At 56.4% G+C, this 18,571-nt stretch overlaps 1 protein-coding gene across 2 annotated transcripts in view; it reads left to right on the forward strand.

The window, feature by feature from the left end:
• The window catches only part of LMX1A (LIM homeobox transcription factor 1 alpha), a 29,407-nt gene extending 11,300 nt beyond the window's left edge, over positions 1 to 18,107 (forward strand). For both annotated transcript variants that reach the window (XM_072041833.1, XM_038183284.2), the window contains 6 exons: positions 13,460 to 13,692; positions 15,525 to 15,694; positions 15,796 to 15,873; positions 15,952 to 16,021; positions 16,125 to 16,295; positions 16,815 to 18,107. In XM_072041833.1, the coding sequence (XP_071897934.1) occupies positions 13,460 to 13,692; positions 15,525 to 15,694; positions 15,796 to 15,873; positions 15,952 to 16,021; positions 16,125 to 16,295; positions 16,815 to 16,975 (883 nt within the window). In that variant the 3' untranslated portion in view covers positions 16,976 to 18,107. The remainder of the gene's footprint in view (positions 1 to 13,459; positions 13,693 to 15,524; positions 15,695 to 15,795; positions 15,874 to 15,951; positions 16,022 to 16,124; positions 16,296 to 16,814) is intronic.
• Positions 18,108 to 18,571: the final 464 nt, after the last annotated feature.

An 18,571-nucleotide genomic window follows, 5' to 3' on the forward strand; every position in this document is an offset into this window, starting at 1 on the left:
CTTTCGGCCGGCGCTCGAGTGACATTTTGTGGGAGATAGGAGAGTATTAAGTGTTGGGCCCTGCAGATAAAAATAGCCGACGACGTTTTCTGGCTTCTCGCGCCTGGCCTGGCCCCGGCCCCGTCGCCTCCACGCTGGCGTTCCCGACCTGCTCTTTTCTTAGCGCTGGGGGCACCTATGGTCACGGCCACGCTCCTTTGCTCCCACGAGCATCACCGAAGTGTGGATGGACCAGGGCTGGAAATAAAACACCAGGAGCAGAACATCCTGGGGCTGGAAGCAAACCCTGCCCGTCCTGCTTATCGGGAGCCTGCCCCAAAGAAGCGCAGCATCCCCCAGGTGCCCCAAATCACCCCAAAAAAGAGCGCAGGAGCTCTGCTGAGCGCAGGAGCCCCCGGCCGTGCACACGTGTCCATCCGTCTGTTTTCCCCGTTGCTGCGTTTCGGAGCTGATGTTTTCATCCTGAGCTTATTGCCAGGGCTGGCTCGGGGCCCCGCAGCAGCACGGGCAGCGCTGAGTCCTCGCGCTCCAAAAACTGGGGCTGGGGCCGGCCAGAAGGGAAGGGGAGGAGGAAGAGGAGGAGGAAGAGGGAGCAGCAGGGTCTGGCTTGCTGCTGGGGGATGCTCTCCCACCCCGCCTGCCCCCTGCCCTCCCCAGGCACTGCTTGGCTGCACTGCGCCCCTCCAAAAAATGGCCAGCACTGAGCGTTTCTTACGGCTTGGGAAGTCCCAAATGGACAGAGCTGCCCATTTCGGACACCCCAATTCCAGGTGCTTGCTCTTTTGATGCCCACCAGCACCCTGCTCTCCCCAGGGAGCTCTTCGATGCAGCTCATTAACTGCAGGAGTATTCAAACACCTTCCTCAAACCAGTGGTGGCATTTGGGGTCAGCACCTTTTCCTTCCACCCACCGCAGCGGGACCGCTCCCCGCGCGTGCTGCTGGCCGTCGGTGGCAGCGTGTGTCCCCGCAGGAAGGGGGGACGAGGTCCCGGTGCCCCGACGTGGTGGTGCTCGGCTGCTCGCGGGGGTGGGCGAGCGCTGAACCCCCGCCAGGAATTCCTCCCGTGGGATCGGGAGTGCTGCCGGGTGTTAAATTTGTCCCCGCCGCGTGTCAGCTCCGAGCGGAGCCCGTCATTTTTTGGGATGTATCATATGATGTGTCAGCTTCAAGGTCAGAGGGAGCTCAGGCCCGGGGGTGCTTCCCCACCTCGTTTTGGGATCAGGGATTCAGAAACCAGGGCTCTTTTGTGCCCCCATTTGCCATCAACGTGCTGGTCCCAAATCTGGAGACCTCTACCCCAAAACTAGGACACGTGCACCCGATGCAGCTGCACTGGGAGCATCCCCACAGATGATATTCCGGCTCAGCGCTTCAAAACACCTCGTGCCGAGGGCTTCAGGGCTTCTTCCTAAATCCAGGGGGGCTGAGGCGGGTTTGCTGGTCCTTGTCTCGCTGCTGCTGCTTGGCCTGCAGCAGGAGGGCACGGCCACCCCCCGGGAAGAGGCGCTCCCTATCAATAAATAACCGGTCCAGGCTGTACAGAGCAATTACGAGGGGCCCTTTGGACGGCTCGTTAAATAAGAATTAGCAGGGGTTTAAAATATTAATGGGCGATTGGCCCTCGCCGGTTCTCCTGTTACACAAACGTTTCGTCTGTAACTCGGAGCCAGGTTGGGGATGTGCTGAGAGATGCTCGGGCTGCGCACGGGGGCTAACGTGGTGCTGGCTCCTGCCAGAAAATAATAGAAGCCAGGGGCTGGAGAGGGCCGGGGAGGGGAAGGATTAGGGAGAGGATGTGCACGGGTCGGGCTGCAGCTGCTGGGAGTCTCGAGCGGAGGGTACGCCTGGAAATCATTGCTGCTGCTGGCTGCAAGGGGGTCGGCGTGGAAAGGGAGCTCGTGTCCTAAAAGCTGGGCAGCTCGGCAGCCGGAGGGTGGCTTTAGAGGGTTTTCCATCCAGGGAGGTGGCTGCGTGGTCAGGAAGGAGGAAGAACCACTGGGAAGATGCTGCTGCCTCCTGTACTGCGGCTGCACGGTGTGAGTGGAGGATGCTGGGCTCTGGGGATGGGGTTTTTGGGGTGAGCAGGTGATTTTTGGTGTTATTTGTGCTGTTTCCTGAACTCCTCCCTTTAAGTGGCTGGGGAAGGCAGAGTCCCAACCCCCTGGGTTAGCAGGTGCCTGGAGGTTCCCCAGCACCTCCCAGCATCGGGATTTAACCTTGCAGATCCCACTCTCGTGGAAGATGTCTGCTAAGCTCGAGCAAACAGAGGAGAGTTTTCACAGCCTGATTTATAAGCAATAAAGGCGAAGAACCCCAAAAAGAAACCAGGTCCATAACCCACCTGGCTCCTGCCCTGCGTCCTCAGCCAAAATCTGGCCCGTTTTGGAGGACCACAGCAGCATCCGAATTCCCCAAGGAGAGTGAGGACTTGATGGCACTGGCCCAGGAGAAGGACGTTGCTTTTGTGGCAACTATTAATTGCTTCCTGAATTTAAAAAGCACAAATGAAGTGGCTTGCCAGGGAGTGAGTTACCCGGCGCGTAAATGCGGGGCCATTAATGCACCGCTGACCCTGAGGATGATGTGAGGACCAGAAGGGCTGTCAAAGAATTTACCAGAAACCGTTTCAAGGGAGGCCGTGTTGTAAATCCTTAAGTGATGGGATGGGGGGAATTAGGCTAGATAATAGTTTGCAGAAACCGGGCGCGATTCCCCACTGAGGACCCCGAGCCCATTAGAAGCGCGGCGCGGTGAGGCCCCAGCAACCCAGGAGGGATTTTACAGCCTGGAAAACGAGATTATCAGGGTGGCTTCTGGGGCTGGTTCCACGCAGCAAGGAGCAGCAGGAACAGGGCTTGGTGCTGCCTCCATGTCCCCATTTGTGGTGGAATCTGGGGACCTTGTGGTCCCCCTGTGGGTGTTTGTGCCGAGCTCGCTCAGCTCAAGGAGCAGCTTCAGGAGGACTTTGGGCTGTGATGGCAAGGCAGGTGGCATCTTACCTCACTCCCAGCCCTGCAGCTTTTTCTCCATGTTCCTCCTAAAGCCCTGCAGGTCTCCAGGAGGCCTCAGCACCTCCTCGCCACCTCCCCAGCCCGCAGACAGGGCCGCCAAGCTATTTCGCGGGGAGGTGTGGGCGCGTGGGGCTGTTTGCTGCCTTCCTTCACCTCTCATCCACTCTCTGCTTTGCTGCTGTTTGCTGGGGCTCCCCCCATCCCAGAGGGACGGGGAAGAAGCTGTAGCTAACGCTAGGAGCATTGCAGAGCCGTGGCTTTGGACGGCAAATTTGCTTTTAGCATCGCGCACCGCGTTCTCCACCGGCGTTTGGAGACGCTGCCTGCCTCCGAGAGCCAGCGAGCTCGGCAAACAACGTTCAGCCTCTCTCATCTGAAAGGGCAGGCACGGGGAAGAAAAAAAAAAAAAAAAAAAAAAAAGGAAAAAAAATGTTTCACCTGCGGCAGAAAGTATTTCCCGAATCCAATATCTATGCAATGAGAGGTGCCGCGGTGGGAATTGCGCAGCCTTTAATGGGGCAGCGCTTACAGGGGGAGAAGTCGGGTTGCCTCGAGCCCTAATAATCGTCTTGCTGCCTGCCTGGGGCGAGGCGCTGGTGCTTGAAAGATCAAATCTAGCGGCTGGTATTTGGGTGCCCTGGGAGGATGCGGCTGTAGGTTTGTCCGTGGGGCAGGCGGGAAGGGCTGCCCTGCGAAAATCAGGTGGAGATCTCGCTGCGGAGCCGAGATTGCCGTGGTGAGCATCCCGCAGGGTCTGGCTTCACCCAGCACCACCAGATTTCCTGCAGAGGTCTTCACCCGAGGTCTCAGCCTCACCCTTTCGCCAGTGAGAAGCTCTCCAGATCCTCCTGTCGGGGTGGAGGTGGAGGTGGGAGGTGTCTCGTGACGGTCACGGGATGGAGAGGCTGCTTTGTGCCAGGTGGCAGGGCTGAGCTCCCTGCTTTCTGCCCCTCTCAAAGCGGCTCGGAGGAGCCTTTCCGTGCTGTGGGGTGCCAGTCTTTGCCTTGCCTGCCCCAGGAGGTGTCAGCTCAGGTGTTCAGCAGGTCACAGGGGACATCATTAGGCTTCAGTGGCAACAGGGAGGCTCCTGCAGGGGGTGGTTGCTGCAGTCCCCATGATCACAGGCTCTGTGTTGCTTCGATCCAGGCTCTGTTTGTGCTCAGGTGGTTTTCCTCCTGGTGCATCCCTCAGGCAGGCTCAGGCTTCCTGCTGGCAAATTTTGGGGGCCCCCAATCAGCCCGTGCCGTGCTGCGCTGTGGCTAGGAGATGGGGGGAACAAATATCCTGGCCAGGTGAAATCCCAGCCCCAAAAATGTGAAGGGCCTCATCCTCGCCACCCGCAGCCCTGGAGAAGCCAAGGGCGAGTTTTGGGGTCTCGGGGTCCCATCAGCTCCGGTGCTGTTTTTATCTGGCGTTTTCCACGTCTCTCCTTGGTGGAGGAGGAGGAGGAGGAGGATGAAGGGTCCCCCCGGCCGTGGGCAGGGAGGAGGAGAGCCTCCCGCCCCGGCCATTTCTGGACGAGTAGGTCATCTGGGCGTGGGAGGGGGGCCGGTGTCCAAGGCAGCCCGGAGAGGCCGAGCTCCGGGTGTACGAGCGATTTGGGGGAAAGTGAGAAGGGATTTCTTACGAGAGAGGAATGCGAGTTCCCTCCTTCGCATATGTCTCCCGTTCTTCCAGTTTGCAACAAAAGTCATCCCATTGCCCAAGAGCTGGCAGCGAGGACGGCCCGGGAACAGCCCACAAATCACTGCCGAGCATCTCCCTCCTCCCTTCCTGCCTCCGGCTCCTCGTGCATCAGGAACCACTTTAATCCCCGTTTGGGTGATAAAACTCCTGCCCCGTCCTGGTGCTGGGCTGCTGCATGGCCACACGCTTCCCAAATTTGTATTATAACACCAGTGGGACAAACGGAGCTTCCCTTGACTTGGTGGTGCTGTCAGACCTCCAACTGGCCCGGGGCAGGGCTGGGGCACTGGGACACCGGTGTCACAGCAGGGGACACGGTGACGAGGCTGGCGTGAGCGTCTCGAGTCAGGATTTAGCCGGGCTGGGATGCTCAGCCCACCCCTCCCGGCGAGCGCACCCAGTGTCGCTCATCCTCCGTTGTTTTTTGATCTCTCCAGAGTCCCCTTCAGCTCATGTTGCTCCCCCATCCTCTCCAGTTTATCATCTCCTGCTAATGTTATTAACATGCAAATTAAGTCCCTAATTGCAATTGCCGATGAAGATGTCAGATAGGGCTGATGCTAGCCCCGATCCTCACGTTGCTCTTTTCCTCTGCGCTCTCCTCCCATCTTTACTCCTCGAGTAAAACCTCACCGAGACGCAGCTGCGTGTGGTTCTTGGCACCCCCAGGGCCAAGCTGGTGATGGTCTGTAATGCTGGTGTCACCAAGGGGGGGTCTGGGTGACCCCAAGAGCAGGTTGACCCCAAAGGCAGGACGTGCGCACGGGGAGGTTCAGGAGCAGCACTCGCCACCACGCGCTCTGCCCTCCTGCTGCTCATGCCTCTCCCCACGTGTCCTGCTATAAATAGGTGAGCAAAGAGACAAATGGAGAATTATCAGGGGCCAGCAGAGTGCGTGCACGTGGGAGAGGTGGTCTTCATCCTGGCCAGCCTCCAACTTCTGACCACCGAGCCCCCGGCCACCTCTCGGAGGTGCCACCAAGAAGCGGTGGCCGCCCCGAGGCCGCTGCGTGACGTGGGAGATGGCCCGGGGAGCTGCCATGTGGCTCTTGACCGATTGCGAGTAAATCAAGGGTCAGGAGCTTGACTGCTGGCCAAGAAACCCAAAGGGATGAAATCCAGCCTCGGCGCTGCCTCTCCCAGCAAACAGCACGTGGGCTGAAATCCGCTGGGTGAATTTATGCGCTGCGAATTGTTCGCCCAGCTGTGGCCGAGGGCCGGCGGGACCCACGGGGAGCCGAGCACCATCTGTGGTGGGCATGCCGCTGGTGCTGACCTTCAGGGGGCTCGGGGATGGGGCTGGGGGCCGGCAGTACCGTGGTGCCGTCTCCTTGGGGATGGCACTGGTCGGAGGGGATGCGCTCGGTGCGCAGGAGGGGGATTGGGGCTGCCCTACACGGACAGGGTGGGTGCCAGGCGCCGTGCCCTCGCCCCCCGCCTTGGTGTCCCCCCTCCTTTGCCTTGGCCTCAGGCTGTGAATTTTGGCACGGGCAGGACAGATTTAGCAGTGTGCTCCCAACGCATGCGGCCGCCCCGGCACCTCCGCCTGCGCCTGCACGGCTCCTGTGGGATCAGCTTATGGGCAGGCAGACCCTAAAAGCGTAAAAAAAAATACAAAAAAAAAAAAACACATATCTTCCAAATTTCAGTAGTGAGAAGTTGGAAGGACAGGCAGGAGAAGTGTACCCATCCCCTGAAAAAACAAACAAACAAACAAACAAACAAAAAACCAAACAGCACTAAAAGGAGTGCCTGAGTTCTGGGGGACTGTGGAGTCTTACCCCATGCCTGTCCCAAATTGATGCGTTTGGTGTTTCAGGGAAAGGAACATTGTTTCTGATGCTCTGTTGGGTGAGTGGCTTTGGGGTTAACAGGTTTAATCCACCCAGACACGTTTGTTATTGCTGTTGGGGGCGTTTGTAATCTCCGTTGGTGGCAGTCATTAGGTTCCAGAGTGAACAGCAGCACGAGGTATTTCACACGTGTCTCAGGCCGGCTGCCGCACATGGGGAGCCACAAAGGGACGTGGCAGCATCAATTCAATGCCCTTCAAAGTTTCTGCTTTGTGACCAGAAGGACGGGCAACCTCCTTTTTGCCGGTGCCTTGCAGAGGCTGTACCTAGGGGAAGGCGCTGCGGGGGGCTTGCACAGCCCTGCCGCTGCCCCTCTGCGGGCTCCCGGCCTGCTGGACGCATCCAGCACATCCCCACGGTGCGTTTTGGGGCCAGGAGAGCCTCCTCGAGCACGGCCGAAGGCGCCGAGCCGCCTCCGCGAGGGGCCAGCAGCTAATTGGTACAACCAATATTTGTTTTGCAAACGCGATTGGAAGGAGGGAGGGATTGCGAGAGCCAGAAATTCAATTGACCTGTAAAAAACAGATACTGTGTAAAGGGAATCCTTTCCCTGCCAAGCAAATATTTAGAGAGGAGAAGCAATAAAATGAATAAGCAACAAAGTAATATCCTGCCTCGCCGGCCGCCGGAGGCTGCTGGGAAGGGCTGCGATAACCCAGAGCAAACGAGAGGCAGGAACCTGTTTCCTAGAGAAAGCCTGTTTGCTTTTGCAGCCTAACGTAATTATTTAATTATACCACATAAATATATATAAAGTATATAAATATATACAATTACAGGTTGTATATTATTAAATATTGCGTGGGGTGTTGTGTGCAAGTAAAGGAAGGGAACTGATTTGACGGGGAAGCCCCTTTGGGTAGGTTTGGAGCCCCCCGAGCACCTTCCCCCCGTGATGGGTGCTGACTCCTCTGGTTGGTGTCAGGGTCTGGGGCTGCTTCTCGCCCTCTGGCATCGCTGAGAGCCTTTATTTTGGCATTTATGGCTGCTGAGGCCAGCCTGAAATGCAGCTGCCGTTCAGAAATCACCAAGATTTGGATTTGCATGGGGGTACTATTGAATTTTGGAGAGGCTGGTGGCTGAAAACAGACTGTCCCTGCTCCCTGGCTTCTCCAAACCAAGGAGCAAAAAGCGCCAAGGTAGAAAGTGAGTTGTAACCACTCAGTACTGCAATTTTCCTGGGGTTTCATCCTGTTTAGCACAGGGCTGTGCTCCTCCAGGATGCTCAGCGCCTCTGGGGAGGTGATGCCCGGACGGGGCAGGGCTGCCCAGCCCAAACCACAAAACTGCTCTGGCTTCTGGCACACGGGGTGTGATTTGGGAGCGGGTTGCTGCAGGGTCTCTGCCCTTACCCTGCTCTCCCTGCAGGACGTGAGTGAAGGATTTGTTTTTCTTGCGAGCATCCCTGCAGGAGAGGGCTGCAACACGAGATTGGCGGAGCGGGGGGGGGGAGAAAAGATGGCTTAAATTTAATGTCTCTTCAGATGGATGTTTCCATTCATTCCAGAGCATATTCCTCTGGCATTTGCAGCCCGCTCGTTTAGCCGGGCAGTCACCAAACTGCGCCGAACCACATGTTACAGTGCTCTCTAGTGCACGCAGCTATGAATGAAGGATGCCTCTTCGGAGACACCTCGATGTGCGCCGCAGCTTCGGCCCCGCAGCTGCCTCGCTGGCCTCACCACAACAGCTGCTTTCCATTGAAAAAATGTCAGAAAAACAACAAAAAAAAAACAGCCCCAACACCACCGTGACAACACGCGCGGGCGATGTTCGTGCAAAACGCTTTTGGAAATGCAAGATGCAAAAACCAGCACGTGGAAATGCAAGATAGAGCCACGCCGGGAGGCTGATAACAGTTTGCCGAGCCGGTCCGAAGCAGCTGGCCTCTATTTTGGGCTTAGCTGATTCTGTTTAGATTTCATCCAGCCGAGCGGTTTTTACAGCCGCCGGAGCGTTGGGAAGCGCCCGGCAGCGCAACAGGATATTGGCTGCCCGCGAGCGCGCGCTTACCCCTAAAATCCCCGTGAATTTTAAGTGCCTTTCTTTTTTTTCCTCCTTTTCTTTCTTTTTTTTTTTTTTTATTAACCTTCCCTTTGAAATTCTGAACAGAAAATAGAAAGCTTTTCTTTCCTTTTTTTTTTTTTTAATTATTTTTTTCTCCCATTTTTTTTTCTCCCATATTTTTCTCCCATTTTTTTTCTATTTTCGTTTTTTATTACGGGAGTTTTGTGAAAGATGCAGAGAAAAAAAAAAAAGAAAGAAAGAAAGAAAGATGTAGGAAATGTGGTGTGATGCAGGGGGGCACAGCCTAACCCAAAAGGGATTGGAAACGGCTCCTTCCCCCACGGTGGCACAGCACGCCGAAAAAGCAGCGGGGGTGTAAAAAATCCCCACAGGGCAGGAAAACAAGCTCTCAGGGGGGTCAGACAGAATTTCTATTTCTTGGAAAGCAAAAAAAATATAAATAAAAATAAAAGAGTTTTGAGATAATCACATTTTAGTCTGCAAAATGAGTGGCACGAGCAGCACCGGTCACCCTGCCCCGCTTACAAAGCCGGCCGAAAGCGGCTGCTGGTGGCAGTGGCGCATCCTCCCGCTCGTGGTGACTTTGCTTTTCCATCATTTGCCTCCCCATTAATCTCGGTACAAACAAAGGCTCTGAAGAGACAAGCTGAAAAGCTCCTGGGGGTACGTTTAAATCAGTCCTTTCTAATAATGTCTGTCGACCTCTCCGTGGAAGCGCTGCTCCCCTAGGAAAGGACACGGAGCCGCGGCAGCGTGCTGAAATATGGTGGGGTGTAATTAATTCTGACCTCTGGCTCCCGCTCGCTCCTTCTCAATATTAAATTTGACTAGTGATATTGTGGTTTTTCAATTATGCTTGTTTTCTTGGGGGCATGGAGGGGAGGGGGCTGGAAACTCAGCTCGGTGGGCGGCCGTGCTGCAGAGCCGCCGTGATGTGGGCTGGTGGGGGCAACGTCCCTGGATCGTGTCCATCGGGATGATTTTGGGTTTGGGCACCGAGCTGTGCGTCCCCCTGCTCCCCGTGTCCCTCCTGCCTGCAAAACCAATGGATTGAGTTGTTTGATGGGGCCGGCACCCTGCGTGATGCTGCAGGCTATTATGGAGGAGGGGTCCCCAGAAATCAGCATTGCGTGGCAGAAACTTGGGGGTGGGTTCACCAAAGGCTTTGGCTTTTTGGGGTCCTCATCCCCAGCTGCATGGGGGCCGGGCTGCACCCGGGGGGCTCGTGGGAATGCCCAGGGGCAGCATTGCCACCGCAGCCCCATTGCTACATCCCCTCGCAGCATCAGAGGCTGCATCCCGCCAGCAGAAAGGAGAGGGGCTGGAGCCGGGGGTGGGGAGGGGGGGAGGAGAAGGGAAATTAAACTGAAAAAAAAAAAAAGGGAAACGGCACTTGCTGCAAAGCGAGCGAATTCTCCAATAAACCCGAATCTGCTGAGAATACATTTTACAAACATGCAGCTAAGTTGGCCGCTTTTGTTTGGGCGTTTGTTAAGCATTAACTAAAGAATGCCATGGTCCAGCCTGCTCGGTGTGAAATCTAATTCTCCCCCTTTCTGGAGCCATGGCATGGAGTGCTCAATTTTTTTCTCTCTGTAGGACTGCAGCCTTCTGGTACTCCGGCCAAAAACCACTCATATTTTAGCAAGCTTAGCCCGGGCGCCGTTGCCAGGCAGTAAAGCGAACACTTGTCCGCCTCGGGGGGAGGGAGCCAGGAGACGGGGAAGGGTCAGGGGACAGCCTGGGGACGTCCCCAACGTGGCACGGGGAGCTGGGGTGTGTGGAGAGGGGGCACAAGGGATGGGGTGGGTGAGCAACACCGCTGCTCCCCTGACACCCCTTGGTTTGGGGACCAAAACTGGTCCCGGTGCGCCCAGGTGGCACCAGGACAGCAGCTATGTCCCAGCCCAACCCTGGGGGCTGGATGCGTGGTTGACAGCGACTGGCATTTTTCCATGTCCCCTGTCCTGCTGTCCCCCATTCCGACGGGTGACAGTGAGTGAGAAGGCGACCGGGTGCCAAGACATCTCAATTTGGCGGCACCGAGCCCCGCCGCCGGCATCCCCCTGTGTCCCTCGCATGGAGCGGGGCCGCTGGCTCATCCCAATGTCCCCACACACCCGTCCCCTCTCGGAGGAGCCGGGATGGGTGAACGTGTCATTGTGCCTGGGATGGCCCTTGGGGCAGGAGATGGCCGGGGATGGCAGCGCAGAAGCTGCAAGGAGCATCCTGAGAGAAGCAAACCCATCCGTGGAGCAGCCTGGCAAGCGCTGGGACTCCAATATCTCCACTTCAGGAAGAGCCACGGCGAAAGAAACCTCCGCAGCGTTTGGGATTTGTCCGTCAGTATTTAATATCACCATCCCTGACCCCCGCCACCCCCCAGGGGGGCTCCGTGGGCCCCGTTTGTATGCGGCGCACGCAGGCGGCCGGGAGACAGACAGCAGCCGGGAAGCGCCCGTCAATCAGAGCCCCTTTCATTGTGTCACCTCGGCAGAAAGGCAGAAAGAGGGGGAGGCAGGAGCTCCCCGGCCCCGTTCCCTGCTCCGACAGCCCCATGGGAAAGCACCCGACAGGGATGGGGAGCACCTGGGCCGGGGATGTGGGATGCGCGAGGCGGGACGCACGATGCGCTGCCCCACGGGTGGCTCTGGCCACGTGTCGAAGCCGCCAGCTTTCGGTGATGCTGCGAGGATGGGGAGGCCAGAAGCAGAAGACCGAGATGTTTTTCTCCGGGAATAGGAAATGAAAAGTTGGATTTTGTCTCCGAAGAAGAGGGGGTGCCTTTAATGTCATCTCGCTCTCTCGGGGGTCTTCAGGCAGAAAGGTTTCGATTCTGGAAATGGCAAAATATTTCCTTTCGATATTTTCTTGAAACACACCGCCACCACCTTTCTGTTTCAAAACTGGAGACTGTCATTTCAAAAAGGATCTTTTTCATTTCTATTTTTTTTAATTCAGATTTTAATACAGATTAATCAATAGAGGAAAGAGAATGCTCAGAAAATCAGAAACAAAGGATCACGTGCAGTGATGAAAAACGCTTACACCACCACACCTTTGTTGCAACTCTCCCTAAGTTAAATATTTTTCAAAATTTACCAATACTCACTGCCAATATTTTGCTGAGGCTTTTACCAAGCTACCACTGTTCCCAAAGTGGGAGCGCTTTGGGAACTGTCCTTTATCCAGGGCCCTAAACACACCCTTAAGTGTCTGGTATCAGGCAGCCATCTACCCAAACCTCACGCCTTCCTGTTTTGCAGCGTGCTGAACACTTTGAGCTCAGACAAATCCTCTCTTCAGTGGGTGCTGATGTGCCTAATTGGCACGGCTTTGTTGCTTTCTAATCGGCGCACTGAAAACAGATATTTGGGGCACATTCATTCGCGAAGATTAGACAGCACTAACTGAATACCTCATCGGTGCTTTATGACCGAAAACACTCAGCAGTCCCACCAGGTAGGGCTTAAACTTTATTTAAGCAGGATGAGAACGCGTTGCCCCCTGCCTACAAATTGCCTCCACTCTGCCATGAAGGAGATGTAAGGAAATACCCAGCAGAAATGCGCGGCGCTGACACAGCCCACGTTCCTCCGGGCTGCAAGAAGAGGAGAGGACCCGGGGTGAAGAATGAAGCCGATGCATTTTGGGACTCTTGGGGGATGCCTCCAGGGCACAAAGATACAAGCGTGCCTCGCTCTGCCTCCCGCCTCCATGTTTTATGTGCTATCAAGCTCATAAAAACGTCAATATATAAAGCTTTTTATTTTTTTCCCCCTTTTTCGGGTGGTTTTGCTGTGAAGCTGTTGCGTACATCTGTTCCTCTCCTTATTGCACCAGGGCTGACTCAGCACTTTGCATTTCCTATGTCTTTTTTTTTTTATTTTGTTGGTAACCGTCCCAAAAAATCAGGGTTGAAAATGTTGTGCTCGGAGGCTCTGGGCAGGCAGGTCCATGCCCTGGGATAACTCAGGGGTGAGGGAACCGGGCAGAGGACACCGAGCATTGCTTGAATTATTTAACCAGAGCTTGGTGCCTTTTTTTTTTTCATTAAAAACAATAAAATACTTCATCTACAGACAGCAGGCCTGAAGAAGGCCTGAAGGGGCGAGGCACCCGATGGGGACCAGGGGGTGACCGGGGCAGGGAGCGGCGCTGGGACCCGGGGATGCTCGCAGATAACCCCCGCAGGATGTGTGCTGACTTCTGCCTCCTCTTTCTGGGCCAAAGTCATTAAGGCAGGGGAATAATAATGTCCAGTTCCCACAGATATTTAGGACGAGGCTGGGTAAACAGAGATTTTTTTTTTCTTTATGGGATCCAGGCCAAAAGCACGGATATTGGGGGTGGTGAAGACGTTCTGCTTTGGTACCTCCAAAAATCGATACTGGGGGAAATATCCCAAGCAGGTTTGGCACCAGGTCCTTCTAAGCCTTCTCAAGCCAGCATTATTATTATCATATTATTGTTATTCTGGACCTCCTGTAGGTGGTGTGTCCCACGTCCCATGCTGGTAGCCCAGCTCTTGGGTTTGATGCCTGCTTGCTTTCTACCCAGAGCATCCGATAATTGGGATTTTCACCCTTTGGCTGCATTTGTGGTTCACCAAAAATACCAGCATTGACCCAAACCAGCATCCCTTGCTGGCACAGGGCGAGCCTGCAGCCCACTCCTGGTCACCGTGGGGAGCCAGCACCACCCTGTGCCTCCCCTCGGCACATCCAAAGCACGGCAGCGGTGACAAATCCCCCCTGTGCCAATGCCCCCCAGCCTCACCACGGGTCCCCGGGGTGCCCCAACACCGTGCCACCCCCCGGCTGCAGCCGTGGCACCTTGGGGCATCCCAGCGGGGTCTCCCCTTGCTTTCCCCACGCAGGTTGTTCGCGGTGAAGTGCGCCGGGTGCCTGGAGACCATCGCGCCCAGCGAGCTGGTGATGCGCGCCCAGAAGAGCGTCTACCACCTGCGCTGCTTCTGCTGCTGCGTCTGCGAGCGGCGCCTGCAGAAGGGCGACGAGTTCGTGCTGAAGGAAGGGCAGCTGCTCTGTAAGGGCGACTACGAGAAGGAGCGGGAGCTGCTGAGCTTGGTGAGCCCGGCTCTGTCGGATTCTGGTAAGGGGGCCGCCCGCGCCCGGCGCAGCATCGCCCTGACCCGCTGCTCCTGCTCCGGGGTCCCGTGGTGGGAAGGGAAAGGCAGAGCCAGAACTGGGACACTGTGGGGTTAGGGAAGGGGGTGGCATCCCCAGGGTGTCACCTTCGGGGGGGTCTTTCTGGTTGTTAATGAGGGCAGGTTGCCCAGAGCATCAGATCAGCGCTTAAATCCAAATGTGCAGCCGATGTAAATCTGAATGGTTCCCGGGAAGACAAATTTAGGAAGAAAAAACAGGAAAATGGGAAATGAGCTGTGAGCAGAAATCGCTCTCTTAATGATATCCCTGAAGATGGGGTTGGCACTTCCCAAATCACACTCTTCACCAAAAAAATAAAACAACATTATTGTAGGAAAATCTGCTTTGCAGAGGGAAGGGTTTACCTCTGAACGGGGAGGACAGGGATGGTTTCAGTGGGGGTGGAGCAGAAATTGCCCCAGGTCTTTAATATCATGATCCTCCACAGCCAGAACCTAGAAAAAAAAATTAATAAATCCTTCCTCCAAATAGTAGCGATGGTAACAAAAAGTAAAAAGCAGTGGGGCTGCTGTGCTGGGAGCCCTGGGAAAGTGCGTCCGGGAGACACAGTTCTGCCTTGTGGGAGATGCAAAGCCTCCCAGTTAAAATAGGAACCGAGGAGGAAACATCACGCAGGAAAAGGATTGAATCGGCCTCTGGTCCCACAGCATTTTGGGTTTATTCCTACTGGGGGAAAAGGGCAGTTTGGGAAAGGTTGGGGAGTTTTTTCTCCCCAGCGACTCGTCGGCCCGCGGCCAGCCCCACTTCCAGCGCCTCTGGCCAAGCCGAGGGCTTTAATAGCAGAAATCCCCGGGGAAAAACGCATATTTTGGTGGAAGCTCCGGGCAGAGGGATGCAGAGGGAGTCACAGTGCAGGAGTCACAAGGGCAGCACAACCCCTTGGCTGGCGGGGAACCCAGCACAAAACCCCGGCACCCCTGGCCCAGGTGCGCACCCAGATCCACGGCTTTGCCCCCTGCACCCTGTGTCCCCCAACATATCCGTGTGTCCCCGCCGGGGTGCCAGCCCCGGCTGCCCTCCACCAGCGATGTGAGCCTCCAGCCTCCCCCGAATCCCCCCCCATCCTCCCTCCCCCAGCCTCCACGCACACCAAAGGCCACTTTATGAGAAAGCGCCGATAAAAAGCCAGCCATATGTTGCCCGTAATCTCCCCAACCCTCGCTTCAATTACTGCCTCCCCCGAAACCCCCCCTCCCGGCCCAGCCTAAGCAAACAAGCCCCTCTGAAAGAGGACCCCGGTTTCCAATTAAAAGCGTCCTAACGTTTCTCCTCTCCCTAAATCCTCCCAGGCGAGGAATGTCCTGGCCCCGCTGTGGCCGCACTGGCCCCCCCGTGCTGGCGGGTCGGGCTGGGGGCACGCACAAAGTCCCCCGCCCCGGCCCCTTCCCGGGTGACGTCAGGGGCAGCCCCAGACAGTCATTAATTTCCCCCCCTCGTTCGGGTGAAGGCTTGAAAGGGAGAGTTAATTAAAAGTAATACCCCGCCAAATCCGGCTCCGCTTCTCCTTTGACACACGGAGGGATTTGGGGAGCAGGTGTTGGGGGGGATGGCGAGGAGAGGGGGGGGATGCTTGGAGTGGGTTTTTCCCCTTCCCAGATCATGGTGGTGTGGTTTTGGGCATCATTTGCTTGATCTAGAGAGGCTCTGTCTCCCCCCAAATGAGCTCATCGCATCCTGGACTGGGGGGGATTTGGGTGGTCACCCCAAACCAGGGTGCAAAGGCAAAAATATTTTTTCTTTTTACCCCTCCCCAAGGCAAAAGTGATGATGAAGACAGCATCTGCAAACTGGGCCCGGCCTCAGGGAAGGGAGCCGAGGAGGGGAAGGACCACAAGCGGCCCAAGCGGCCCCGCACCATCCTGACCACGCAGCAGCGGAGGGCATTCAAGGCGTCCTTCGAGGTTTCCTCCAAGCCCTGCAGGAAGGTATGGGGTGGCCTGGAGGCTGGGCAAGGGCTCTGCCCGCTCCTCAAGTCCCCCCCAAAGCCGTGTGAGGCCCGCTGAGATGTTGTCCTCCCTCCCTGTAGGTGCGGGAGACGCTGGCGGCCGAGACGGGGCTGAGCGTCCGCGTGGTGCAGGTCTGGTTCCAGAACCAGAGAGCAAAGGTGGGTGCAGGGGCCCCCTCCCGCCCCCTCCCGTGGCCATGCTGCCACCCCCTGCTTTTTCCCCTTCTTCTCGCCCAGATGAAGAAGCTGGCCAGGAGGCAGCAGCAGCAGCAGCAGGACCAGCAAAACACGCAGCGCCTGAGCTCAGGTACCCAGCTCTCCACATCCCCGCACCCCAAAATGCCCTCTCCAGGCTTCCCAAGCCTCCCCCCCCAAAAAAGCCTCACTGGCAGCTCATTTTTATCTTCCAGCCCAGCCCAACGGTGGTGGCAGCGGGGGGCTGGAGGGGCTCATGAACCCCTACACCGCTCTGCCCCCCCCGCAGCAGCTCCTGGGCATGGAGCAGGGCGTCTACAGCTCCGACCCCTTTCGGCAAGGGCTCACCCCTCCACAGATGCCCGGAGACCACATGCACCCCTACGGTAAGGCTGCAGAAAGGGGCATGTCTGCAACCTCCCCGGGGCTTTTTTCTTGCCCTCTCTCTGTCAAAATGGGGGCTGCGTGATGGGGGTGCAGCAAGTTCTGGGCAGGCGGCAGCCCCCGCTCCCCTAAATCCTTACACTGCAGAAGTGGGGGCACCAGGGTGGCCAGCACCATGAAAGCATCCCACTGATGGAGCTGGAGCCAAAGCCAAAGGCTGGTGGGAAAATTAGGAGTGCCATCTCCTCCCTGGTGGTGTCACCTCGTCTTTGGTGGTGTCACCTCCTCCCTGGTGGTGCCACCACCTCACCAATGGTGCCACCACCTCTCCAAAGGTGCCACCACCTCCCCAGAGGTGCCACCCACTATGATTTACAGCTCCCTCTTCCCCGAGGTGTGCCAGCATCCCCAAACCATCTCAGTAGGCTCTCGGGGACGTGGTGGAGGAGGAGATACGGTGCTCTAGGATCTGCAGCAGCACACAGCACCCCTCCAACACTGCTCCTTTCCTGCTTCGCCAGGTGCCGAGCCCCTCTTCCACGACATGGACAGCGACGATACCTCACTGAGCAACCTGGGCGACTGCTTTCTCGCCACGGCGGACGCGGGGCCGCTGCAGGCGCGGGTGGGGAACCCCATCGACCACCTCTACTCCATGCAGAGCTCCTACTTCACCTCCTGAGCGCAGCGGAGCCCCACGACGGGAGGCCGGCACGCGGCGTTTTGTAGCTCGGGATGCCCAGGGACCCAGCGAGTTTTGGGTTGCGTAGTTTCACGTTTCTCTTAGGAAATCCTAGGGTTAGGGGCAGGAGTGGGTTTGGCAGCTGGCGGGTTGGTTTTCAAATTCCCACGTGAATATAGAAAGCTAGAGACGTCCCCCCCGTGCGGCGGGACGGGGCTGTGTGTGTGTGTTTGTGTGTGTGGGCACGCGCGCGTGAGCGGAGCCGTGCGGCCGTGCGCGGTGGCATCCCACACGGACGCGCCCTCCGGGTTGTTGTACCCACAAAGTTTATTCCTAAGTCTATCAGAAATTTACTGTACAGCAAAAGTAACTTTATTTTCAGCGCGAACCGTATTTAAGGAAATGCTCGATGCACTTAAGTTATGAGATGAGATAATTTACTTTTTATAAACGCCACGTTTAGGTTGCAAAAGCCCGGTGGCAGGGCAGGAACACCGGCTCGTGTCAGGCGGTAGGTCTGGGTTTCGGGGCCGGTTATTTTTGGTGCTCTCAGGTTGCCCCACTGCTTTTGAACCCCACGGCAGGGACCAGCTCCTCCGCCAGCAGGTCGGTGGGGACAGCGAGGTGGCCACGTCCCGTCCTTGCCACTCGCAGTGGCTGGGAGGTCGGTGCTGGAATTCGGGGACATCCCCAACTCTCTCCCTGACCAGAGACCCATCCCAAACCCTCAGATACGGGTGCTGGAGAGGTGTGAGGTGCTGTCCTGACTCCAGGAGCCACCAGCCCATGCCACCACCCCTTGTCTGAAGGAGGAAGGAGCCCTGCGCCTCCCACCCCACGTGCGGGTCCACCTCTCCAAGTTCTCCTCCAGGCTGAGCTCTCAGCCGACCCTCACCTCATCCCCCTCTCGTTTCCATGCGTTGTGTCCTTTTGTGCTGCTGTTCCCAAACGATGTAAGCGACCGCCTGTAAAGACGTGCAAGTGACTGTGAGGCTCGAAACGCCGGCGCGTGGCCCCCGTACGGCCTGACACTGAATGTAGCGGGGCCCGGAGGCGGACGGCCCGGTGGGAGGTGCTGAGGCACTGACAGGAATCGCGTAGCAAGGTGAAATTAAAAAAAAAAAAATCTCTGAAAAAAAAACACCAAACATGCCTGGTCTCTTCTTGTGTGTCACGTCAACTCAGGAGGGAATGGGTTTGGATAATCTCCCAGGTCAGTAAGGGAAAATATATCAGAAATTTTCTATTTTCTATATTCTATTTCTTTATTTCTTCTTTTCTTTTCTATATGGGAAATCTGCTCATTGGGTTTTAGATATCAAATATTCTCTGGTTTGTCACTCAATTGACCTTGAAGGTTCCTTTTTGGCCGATGGACGGAGGTGGGTGGCTGTGGAAGGTGACACAAATCTCGCTGGTGCCCACTGAATTAACAACTAATTTTTAATCACTGCACAGGCTCCATTTTCTCTTGACAATTACATTTTTATTACAAACCTCTGAGCCCTTCTCTGGCCCGTGCTGCCTCTAACATGAGGCTGGAGCACACACAAGGAAAATGGGACAAATATCATGTGTGTAGGAGAAGGCTTTCCA

The sequence above is a fragment of the Anas platyrhynchos genome, chromosome 8, assembly GCF_047663525.1.
Source record: "Anas platyrhynchos isolate ZD024472 breed Pekin duck chromosome 8, IASCAAS_PekinDuck_T2T, whole genome shotgun sequence".
NCBI lineage: Eukaryota > Metazoa > Chordata > Aves > Anseriformes > Anatidae > Anas > Anas platyrhynchos.